At 40.4% G+C, this 11,648-nt stretch overlaps 1 protein-coding gene across 1 annotated transcript in view; it reads right to left on the minus strand.

Moving 5' to 3' along the window:
- Positions 1–11,196, minus strand: part of tbxa2r (thromboxane A2 receptor) — a 17,432-nt gene extending 6,236 nt beyond the window's left edge. The window contains exons 1-2 of the mRNA XM_050053981.1: positions 10,969–11,196; positions 3,527–4,402 (exon numbers count right to left, since the gene is read on the minus strand). Of these exons, the coding sequence (XP_049909938.1) occupies positions 3,527–4,312 (786 nt within the window). The 5' untranslated portion in view covers positions 4,313–4,402; positions 10,969–11,196. The remainder of the gene's footprint in view (positions 1–3,526; positions 4,403–10,968) is intronic.
- Between the last annotated feature and the right edge of the window lie 452 nt (positions 11,197–11,648).

Below are 11,648 nucleotides of genomic sequence, written 5' to 3' on the forward strand. Positions count from 1 at the left end.
AGCTACAAAACAGTAGTGGAACGCGCCCCATCCGCCCACAGCACAATGCTCTTAAAGCTCTACGCTGTCAAAAGCTGGCAAAATACATTTATTTTATTTTATGGCCTTGACATTAACCTGTCATATTGTTGAGTTATCAAAGACACTTCCACGTTTTTGTGTGTATACAGGAATGTTAAAGATATCATTGAGGAAAACGAGGTTGACGTGACGTGATGGAATCAGGGAATCCGTGTGTCCACCACGGGAGAGGACCCTAATTGACTTTACATTGGCATTGTTTTCGTGGTGGCAGCACGTAATTTCAACCCATTACGTGCTGCCACCACGGAATGCGGTGTTAAGAGGTCGTGGTCATTTCACGTATTTCTGTGAGATCAGGTTTTGCAAAACATGCTCCCAATGATACTTTGAGCTTATGGGTTATGGTTGTAAGCTTCAAGGTATCAAGTAAACAGTGTTACCACAGATCCATCCATGAGTTTTATTGGTAGGTGTTGAGGACATGCTGAAGTAGCCGGAAAACCACAGCCCAAAGTTACGATGGGGGTGAGCAGTTACTGTGGGGAAGCCGTGTTATTGTAACGTTTCGATGTTTTGGATTTACTTTTTACTCGCCTTAGTCGGGACACTTGACACATGATGTATATCCAGGGGTCAAATATCTGATTGCAGGTGGCCATTCGTATGTAGAACAAAATAATGTCATCTCTTACAGGATCAGCAGTCACCACGCTCATCAGAATATATATCTGTGCAGGGTGTTACACAACTGAGGTCAGACAGGACTGCAAGAAAATATGTGCTCCACTTAGGTAGCTTTGGCCCTAGTTTTACTTTCCCTGATGTGCTTTAAGTATGTTTAGAACTGAAGCTATGAACACCTAGTGGTTCCATCACAGATGACAGTGTGATAGATGGCAGTTCATGCTGGGCTGAAAGCAACGCTGCACCACTTTTCTCCAGAATAGTCTCATTTTATATTAACACACACTTTACCATGAGAAAACTGAAAGGTGCACACAACAAATATACACATAGGGCTATAAAGTTTAGGGTATTATTTTAAACACAAACCCATATGTCATGATCTCTTGACATGATCGTGAGCTGTTATCAAAAAGCACTCTGTCTCCAATCAATCAGTGTTTTGATTGAGACACAAGTGAAAAGGGGACAGATAAGAGGGGATCATGGATGGAGATTAAAGAAATATCAATAAAAAATATCAATCACTCATCCTGTGTTAATATTTTTCTCGCATGAATTCAAAAACTGAGAAAATTCTTGATGCACTTAAGTCCTAGGGGACCATGTTTAACAGCACTCACTCACACACAGCTCATGCAGTACAAGTCTCATTTAACCAGTTGTACATTCAGTACTTTCTAAACACGTTTGCATTTTTGCTATAACCTGAAAATTAAATGTATCTACGCTCTCTTCAAAGCCAGACTCCATTGACAAAAATAGTAATTTTATGTGGCTAAACAGGGGAGCTGCAAGTGTACCACTGCCTCGATCTGTAGTTTGTTTGTGTTTGTTTGGGCCAGGAAGGGCTGGTTCGGTGACAGACTGTCAGCAAAGCGTCGCTATGGTCTATGAGTCTGATCCTAACTTATTTCCTCCACAGATCTACCCTTTCAACCAAATACGGTCACCTCTGGCTCCGAAAACGTAAGATGACGATGGCCGAAATGCCAGACTTGAGGCTTAGAAACATGAGTCCACAAACCAACGAGTGACATCACTGTAGCCATGTCCATATTTTTATACTGTATATGGTTATTTCGAAGTCACACAGAAACACAAACTACAGCTCAAGGCAGGGGTACACATGCAGCTCTCCTGTTTAGCCACATAAAATTACTGTTTTTGTCAGTGGAGTCTGGCTTTGAAGAGAGCAGAGATACGTTTCATTATCAGTTCAGTTTTAAATAGTTTTAGTAAAAATTCATGTGTTTGAGAAGCACTGAGCATACCACTGGATAAATGAGACTTGGATTACAATGCACTACTTGTGTGTAAGTTTGCAAACAGATGCTTGGATTCAGTTTTGATTTCCTCCATATTTGCATTCTTCATCCACCAGGGGCATGCAAGAAAAACATTTTCTTTACGAATTCAACATAAAGCAGAGTAAGCACTTGATATACAAATCGTCATATGAAGTATTCCTTAAAGTAGGTTGGAGTAAATTCTTCAAGTTGCTTCTACATTTATGACCTTTATACTAATCCTCCAGCAGAACACTTAAGAGATTACGCTCAGGAAGGACAGCAGTTTATTATATAACTTGGGCTTTTATTTTTGTAGCTTGTCCTATCGGTTATCATAACATCTCATTTAGGACTGTAATTGCTGAGTGTAGCAACATCCTAAAAATAGGTGAAATTATATCAGATGTTTATGCAGGCTGTGAAAAAGTCAACAGTTTCGCATAACTAGCTACGGCCATAATGTTGCTAGTAATCCTTCATTACAAAGAAATACCATGATTGCACACAACTGCAATAACTGCAGTAGGTCAGAAAGACTCGCTGTAGAGATGTTTATACTGGACTGTTGGGTTATAATTCTTCCTTTGCCTTTATTTTCTGGCCCAATAAATTTGGCAAACCAAGGGGTTCATTTTCAACCTTTACGGCCATTGGACCTATTTATAGTGATGTTGCCAAAGTAAAGTCCCTGTTGTAATAAAGTGGACTTTTACCTTTTAAAGGCACTGATTTCACCCGTGCTCTAAAGCTGAGATGTCTCATCTCAGCAAAGGCGTAAAGGAACTCTCTGATCTGAGGTAAGATCAGAGGGCTTTCAGCTCAACTAGTTAGGAAGCTGCATTGCTAAGGAGAAATGAAGCATACAGAGGGGAAGCGGAGAAAAGTAGCTTAGGACTATCTGATGCCTTATTATGGTTCAAACAATTGAAGGGCAGTGCAGATAATAACAAGAGCTGGATAGAAAGGGTCTGGGTTGGGTGCTCTCTGATACCCGAGAGACCTATAATTCGGTGGACACCGTTCAGTACATGCGTTTAAGGAGACATATGGAGGCAAAGAAGGGATGGTGTTTTGTGGATAGCTCTCTAGTGGACAGTTGCATTCAAAGACATTAAAAGTCAAATGCTAAACATGTGCAAAATGTTAGGACACACTTTGGAAAATGCAAAGATCGAGTCAACAGATATTCCTCTTCTGCCTGCAGCCAAAGAAGGCACATTTGCCCATGGGTCTTATCAGTACATAACACACATTGTCACAGACCAGAGGCTACAGTTAGAGAGGCCCACACTGTTCACACAGATTGAAACAGGGTCATTGATATTGAATTCAGTGGGAAAACATCAGGCAACATCTGCATCAAACTTAAAAAACCTTCCATGTTTCAGTGCAAAGATACGCTGAGATAAAGTGGGACTACAACAGGGAAGAGTATGAAGTGTACTTTTCAACATGGGTTTACCATTTTTCATAAAACTGGACTTCAACATATCAGATGTTTGACTATTTATAATGGGCAAACTCACCAGGAGGGGGCACCAGCAGATTGAAGCGATGACCATGATGAGGATAAGCTGAACCATCATCTCTACCTCGTGGTCTCGGCGACGCTGGGTCCCACCCTTTCCGCAGCACACCTTGATCAGGGTCACGACACTCACCGTGTTCAGCAAAAATGACACAGCGATGCACGTCAACCCGACCAAAGAGAAGAGGAGGGAGAAAACCATGTTATATCCCTCAGAGCTGATGTTGAAAAAACACCAGGAGCCAGGCATCTGCATGTGGTAGCTCCCAACACCTGTTAAGGGCAGCAAAGCTATACAACCAGCGATCAACCACACCATGAGCACCATGGTGACTGTCCGGCACTTGGGCATGCTGGTGGAGCGTGCAAATGGGCAGTTGATGCCAATAAAGCGCTCCACCGCCATGGTGGCACCAAGCAGCAGTGGGCATAGTCCGTAGAAAACCATTGACATACCCATGAAGTTGCAGAAGTGGCAGTTTGGATCTAAGTGCCTCCAATTAAAGTGTGTAACATGGAAAGAGATTACAATGGAGCCTGTGACCAGGAGACCCATGAAATCAGTGACCACCAGGCCACCCAGGAAGACCAGGAAGAAGGAGCGTGAGCGGCTATGTGCCCGCCGGAAGGACTTGAGGAGAGCTACAAAGGCGATCAAATTGGAGGTGAGACCCAGAGCGGTGAAGATGGAGGAGAAGTAGGCAGAGGCGATGGTGGGGAGGTACTTGAATGGAGGGCTGTTGATGGAGTAGCAGAGTGGGGTGTTGTTGGCTGAGGCATTCATGGTGGCCAGCCGGTGTGGGGTCGTTGATTTCAGATGAATCAGAGGTGTATTGGTGACACCAGTGTGAGGAATTTCATTTCTCTCTTCAACCTCAAAAGTAAAAAGAGAGAAGTTAAATATTTTCATACACAATACAAATGAAATGAGCAAAGGGGAAGAGAAACACACACAAACAACTGTCCAGCTATTCTTAGAGTTGTTGTTGCTGTTGTTGCACTTCAAATGGGGAAGTTTTCATGCCATTTTGTTTACTGTTGTGGATAGCCTAAATGGTGCTTATCCAGTTCTCAGGCTGGGAATGTTGCAAAACTGCTGCTGCTGAAAACTGATTCCTATTCAGCATCCTTTTTCTACACATACTTAGCTGTTCCCATCTAGGGTTATGTTGGGTTACAATTTTTTTCTTCCTCATATTTTGCCATAATTTACATTGGTTATTATAAAAGCCCTGACACACCAAGCCAACAGTCAGCCGTTGGTCAATGTTGGACCATCAGCGAGCGCCTGTCGCCCTAGTTCTTGCAGTGTGTCCCGCACCATTAGCACTATTTGGCAGTATTCGGCCCTTGTCAGCTTTTATTTGGCTGATTCAGCATGTTGAATTGTCATTGGAGATGGCACAGCTTGTCTGTGAATGAAATCACTCTAATTTGCAGTTCAACTCAGTGCACAAGTAGAGAAACGGAGTGAGGAAAGCAAACAACTAAAGTCAAGAAGGTGTCAGATCAAAACAAACTTGTTTAATTGGGTAAGATTATGTTTTAGCCATTGACTTCTTCAGTGAAAATGGCTCGTTATTATTCTTGTTAGTCAATATAATTTGTTCTTTCAACATTCTTTCAACTTGTGTCTTGATCTTGTCAGTCTTCCGGTTTCTCTTTTTTGAATGACAAAGACAGACTGCTGCCTCCTGCTGGTATGGAGAGTCATTTCCTCTCATGCGGGTGCAAAACATAAATGCTAGTTGGCCTTCAACATTACTAGTTCTTTGATGGTGGTTTGGTGTGTCTGGGAGTTAACACTGTGTTCACCAACCTATTTGCTAAGATCAGGGGACATGGCTGCATGTATTTGCTAGAACAATGTCCAGTGATGCAAGAAACAGGAGTTAGTCAAATGTGTAGTTATATTATCGCAAACACTTTATTTGGAGTTAAAACTGAGAGCAAATTCATCCGAAATATTGGTGATAATTTCTCATTTTACAGTAAAACAGCACAACCACATTAAGTTAAAGCTGAACCTTGAGACTGGGCTGTAAACTGTGATGTCACAAAGGACTGTTTCTCTAAGTATTTCACTGCTTTCCTTTGTTTTCTCTCTCTGACCTGGGGGCTATCAGATCATCTGACTGCTCCTGTTGTTTGCCCTTACTGACATCATTTTTAGCAGCATATGCTCCCAGATCTCAGCAATTTACTAATTAAATGCAAAAATAAGACACTATTCTTAAAAAAAAAATCTACATCTTAATCCAATGCATCTTGGAGTACAGTGAGTGCTTGTTTAGATTGGACATAAAAACCATATAAAGTCAATGTACCAGCTCAGATACAACACGTACACAGCACCCACACAGACACAAGCAGACAGGGACAACATGGGGCAGAGATGGAGAGAGTGACACAGAGGCCGATATAGACGGAGAGTAGGAGAGCTGTTGTATCCTGGCAGGAAATGCAGTTATGTGAACAGTCCTGGCAGAGACATTAACAGGAAATAAACACACAGTGACAACAGACTATGATGTTGTCCCTAGTGGTCTGTCCCCAATATACTGCCCGTAATGGGCAGATTATATGTGACTGGCTTCAAGTAAAGTGGAGGTGGTGCACGTTAGGCCAGATATTGAAGTGAAATAAAATATGGGATATAAATGTAGTTAAAAAAAATATTTGTTTAATGGCGTATCATGTGGGTATTTATATCGTCCTCAAAATAACGTAAAGAAATGACATGGAAATATAAATATTCCATGTATTCCATGACTTGCATACTAACATATGCCTACTAGATACTCAGCCTGTATGGACTGCACACTGCCTTGTAAATGAATGCATAAGAATGCCATCACCAACAGACTGTTTTCACTGAAGTATATTTCCAGACAGAAGGTTATGTGACTGTATGACATTGCAGACAGCCAGTCTGACTTGGCCAGCGGCTCTCACATCAGCTCTCATAAATGTTGCAGAACATTTCCAAACAGGTGTTATCAGGATAAACTGATCACATATTATGATCTACATGGTTACTTTTTTCAATCAAAATGTGTATTAAAATATATTAAAACTTCATAAAGTGACATAGTCAAAGCTTTAAGCCTAGCTCAAAATCTCCACTGTTATGCAGTCTGAAGAGATGCAATGCATTGTGGGGAAGTTCAGTATGTCCAGTAAGCTCATGCCTCAAATTCTCGCTATTCAAGTATACATCTGGGCTTTTTTCAAGTGCACAAAATCAACCTATAATGCAGTTGGAACACATTACATACTCATTTTGACATCATATCATACTTAACATGGATAGCACTTTAGTGTGCGATTCTAAACACAGCCTATGTCTTTACTTCAAAAGTCATCTCAGCATTTCCTGTGAGGTACTTTATTTCCATGAAGTAGGTGAAAAAAACATAGCTGATGACACTGATTATATCAAACTGTGGGTTTACCATAACTTCCTGTTATCATGCCAACACTCATTTTATCAGTAATCAGAAGGTGTAACGTCTTGTACTGATGGTGTTATATCTATGTAGGTGTAAAGCTTTTTAAGATACGATAAAACTTGAAGGAAGAAGGAAATTCTGAGGAAAGACAGAGAAAAAAAGACGCTAAATGCGACATACATGATTCAAGATACTTAGCTAAATAAACAACAACAAAAAAAGATTATGTTTCCATTAACAAGGTGGGCTGATAATGAAGTAAATATGAATCAAAATGAAACTGAAAGCTGTATTAGGAAACTTGGCGAGTTGGTAATAGTGAGTGATAATTGTATGGGAGCTGTTAAATTCAATAACCAGAAATCCTCTCCTAAAGATTTTCCATATTGACATTTCTGTCACTTGTCCAATCACTTTCCTGTTAAGGCATTTTCTATTGTTTAGCCTTTGTACATTAACCTAGAAAGATGCAGAAAGTGTGGGTAACACATTTGGTAACTTGATCTAAAAAGCAGACGCACTTTAAAAAGATGCACATGCAGCGCATATTTGATTTCATTAGCTGACTTTTCGACACCACCATCTGTCATTTTAATGTGCTCTGCTCTCATGTTTTCCTGTTAAACTGAGAGACTGAAAACAGAAACTGGAACTGGAAAAGGGGGAAAAAAAATGCACAATGAGTGTGAAGATGCCATTGTATATTGTACATTGCACACATTACAAGCAGTTCAACAGTTCAACTGCACCACAACAAGCCTGTCCAACCCCTGAATTTATGTCTTCAAAGTGAGAAACAACACGTCAACAGTGGGGCAAAATTCATTTCCAGCTCGCTAAAAATGTGTCTTTATGTTGTGTTGAATTCAACATTTTGCTGCTGTTTTATCTCAGTCTCAGTGGCTGATTTACACCTACGTAAAAATCTTGGAAACTTTCGCAACTCAGTGGAAATCCCCAGGTGACAAAATGCCCCTGACACTGAACCTGTTAGGAAAGATTTTGTTTGTTTGTTTTTTGACCATACATTTCAAAAGAAATTCTTATTTGATTCTATTCTGGTATTAACAAAGTGGACATGTTAAGAGCAAATTTGCTGCTCCATCTATCAATTGCAGGAAATGGACACATACATGTTAAGCCATATGACTAATATCACTTAACATGTCTCGGTTGTGGGAAATGGATACATGCATGTTAAGTGATATTAGTAATATCACTTAACATGCATGTATCCATTTCCCACAATCGATAGAGCAGCACATATTCATATTAGCCGTGACGACAGGTTTTGTGTCTAATTGCCACATATTCCCAAATGGCAGAAAATCTAAAGATACATGAAATGAGAGAATCCTCTGCGATAAGCTAACTACACCATTATCAGGTCCTTTCATACCTCAGAGAATACTAAAATGAGAGAGAGGGATAGCGGCGCCAGCTCTTGTACGACCCTGAAAACCTCTTAAGTGTGCCATTAGCCAAAAGTGCCTGTTAGCGTCTGAAAATCAATATGCCATATTCAAAATGGCTTCACTGAGGCAGTCCAGTGGTTTTCCATTCAAACTAATGGGAATCCACGGAATGAGGTGCGTGAACTGCATGCCGTGGAAAATGCAGAGTGTGTGCAAAATATGTGTCGAGAGGTTTCTGAGTAACTGCCGGAATCTTTTTCTGAAGAGAACTCTTTTTTTCATCTAAATGCTGAACAGATTGGCTTCCACAGGACACTATTAAAATAAGGTTTGCAGTGTGAAACATGCAACATGTACTGAAACATTCTGAGACCTCTGGAATAGTCCTGCAGTCCATCAATACTGTACAGTAATTTATTATCCTTGTTGGTATTGCAATCCTTTTAATCAAATGTATTCATAATTAATTAAAAACAAAAACATGGGTTTGCGTTACATTATCAAGGCATAAAGGACAAAAGCTAAAAAAAGAGTACTAATTTGGGAGATAATAAAAACTAGAGACCATCTTGCATTGGGGCGGCTGTTGTTCAGGAGTTACAGCGGGTTGTCTGCTAATTGGAAGATCGGCATTTCGATCCCCGGCTCCTTCAGTCCGCATGTCAAAGCATTCTCGAGCAAGATACTGAACCCCAAATTGCTCCCGATGGCTGTTCCATCAGTGTTAGAGCATGTGAATGGTTACTGGGTAGCAGATGGCACCATGTATCATAGCCTCGACCACCAGTGTGTGAATGTGATTGGTAGTGTAAGTGTAAAAGTGCTTTGAGTGGTTAGAAGACTAGAAAAGCACGACACAAGTGCAGTCCAATTCCCATACAGCAATCCACAATTTAAAACAAATGTGAGCCCCCCCAGTCCCCTTGCTAGGACCACATCAATTATCATACTCAGTCATTATTTAGATTACAGCTACACACCTGTAAAATTTTATAACTGCATGTTGCATGGTTGAGAAACTATCACATTAATGAAATCTGCCCACAGACAGTCAGACAGACAGACAGACAGACAGACAGAAACACCTGGAAAACTACTCAAAACAGCTGTGGTAGTTCCTGCAATAAAAGGTGTCACCAGGACCCCATTTTGCCGTGATAACACACACACAGACTCACGAGGTGAAAACGATACCAGCCCTGATCAGATTCCTTTGCATTAAGTCTATTAGCCAATAAAGTGGTTTTGACATTGCGCTTTCAGAAACTTCACGGTCTGATGGTTTAACTGGGTCCTCTTAGAAATCATTATTTCAAATACAAGACCCAAAATGTCAACCTAACTTATGTAAAAATCTTGACACTATATGACATCATTATTCATATTAATATTAGAAGATCTCTGGTAAATGCCAAACTGTTTCTATGCAGTTTATCAAATAGTACAGAAAAAGAGTGAGAAAGAGCGGAGTAAAATAAAACTGATGTGTATACTGTCCAGAAATCTGTAAATTTGTTAACGATGCTGACAAGCTGACTAAATTCTTGAAAAGGTTTTGGAGCCGAACCTTGTTGACTTGACCCTACATAAAACTCTCTAAAGAAACAGCTGGCAGAACACCAGTTTGTGTTTTTACATGCTGGGTGGAAAGAGTTCAAGTCAAAATACATGGATTGCACTCAGTCCACTACTGTGTGTGTTTGATTTAGGAGGACCTGAGCCCATATTTCACGCATTATTTCTGCCACACCAGCCGTATTTGTCACAAGGTAGAGAGGCCACTGCACTGACATTGTGCTGCTGTGCCTCGCTGACTTACAGAATTGAGAGAGCATCTTCTGCGAGTGCACTGGGACGGGATCCAGCATCATTTCTAAAAATATAGGGCCAAAGGTTTCAGTTTCTGGCAAACAATTCTGCCACAGGCAACGAGCCTTTGTTTATTTTAACATGCACACCATCAGTGGGAGATAATTCATGAAGACTGGCAAACGCTGGTGTCATGAACCACATCTATTATACCAGGAGACTGTTCCCAAGAGAGTTACCCATTATAAGTTGAAGTAAATACTGAGTTTAATATAATTTGGCGTAAAATTGTCCTTTAGTTCATTTTCACAAAACCCTTTGCAGAGTTTAAATGACTGAACCACTGAAAGTGAAAGTTAATCATTATATTATAGTAACCCCAAAGCTGTTTTTGACAGTGTCTAATCAATACTGTACTGAGTTAGTGCAACTTTCTTTCAATAGTAAACAAAGTCTCTGAAATATGATTTCTTACAGTGACATATTGGCAAATGATGAAGAAGTTTGATGCCAAATACTTACATTTACAAATCTATAGCAACAACACAAAACAATTTAAGCTGACAAAATGCAAGTTCTACTGGGTGCCCTGAGAGAAAAGAAACCTAGAGTAGCCCTATTTATTCTGAAATACTGCAACAACTAGAATTATAACATGCACATATCATAAAGTCTCTACTCTGCAAAACTTCCAGTTAATCTTTCATGTGTCATAAACATTTGTTTTTAAAAGTTGATTTCTGAGAGATTCAAATTTATCTTACCACTGCAGCTGCACTTTCAAGATCCAAGTTTACTCTCAGTTGGGAAGTTTGCAACACTCCATCCAAACCATCTTTCTGCACTTATGGTTTAACAACACAAACAATAGCCACGGGAAGAGGTGGGAAACATATCTCGTACACCAAGTCCCATGTGATGGAATTAAAGTTCTACAGCAGGCTGCAAGCAGTAACCCCTGATCATCTCCACTCCCTTCCCCTGTAGCTCAGATACTCATCTCTTCCCCTCCAGTCGGGTTTCCTTTTGCTCAGTTGGCCCCTCCCCGGAAGACAAAAGGGGAAGGGCTCTGGGAAGACACCACACAGTATTTTAGGCAGAGGAATGAGCAGCAGACAAAAGTTGTAAAGAATCAAACTGGAGGCAATGAATTGTGGAAAGTGGGGGGAAAGGGCATTTGTCTCATGTTCAGTCAGAAATTCTATTTAACTTGTACGTGTGAGTGTGTGTGATGGGGAGGTGGAGGTGCTGTCATGTCAAACTGTAGAAAAGGGTCAGTGAAAGACTATTTAACACACCAAAACACATAGTATGGGACTGAACAGCGACTGCTTAAAATGCCAATAAAAATGAAGTTGGGTTATCTTAAAAAAGCTGTGTTACAGTAATGTTTGCCTTTTGTTGACTTAAGACTTTAGCAAATGGAGTGATCAAACTCATTTAA

This window comes from Epinephelus moara, chromosome 10, assembly GCF_006386435.1.
Source record: "Epinephelus moara isolate mb chromosome 10, YSFRI_EMoa_1.0, whole genome shotgun sequence".
Taxonomy (NCBI): Eukaryota; Metazoa; Chordata; class Actinopteri; order Perciformes; family Serranidae; genus Epinephelus; species Epinephelus moara.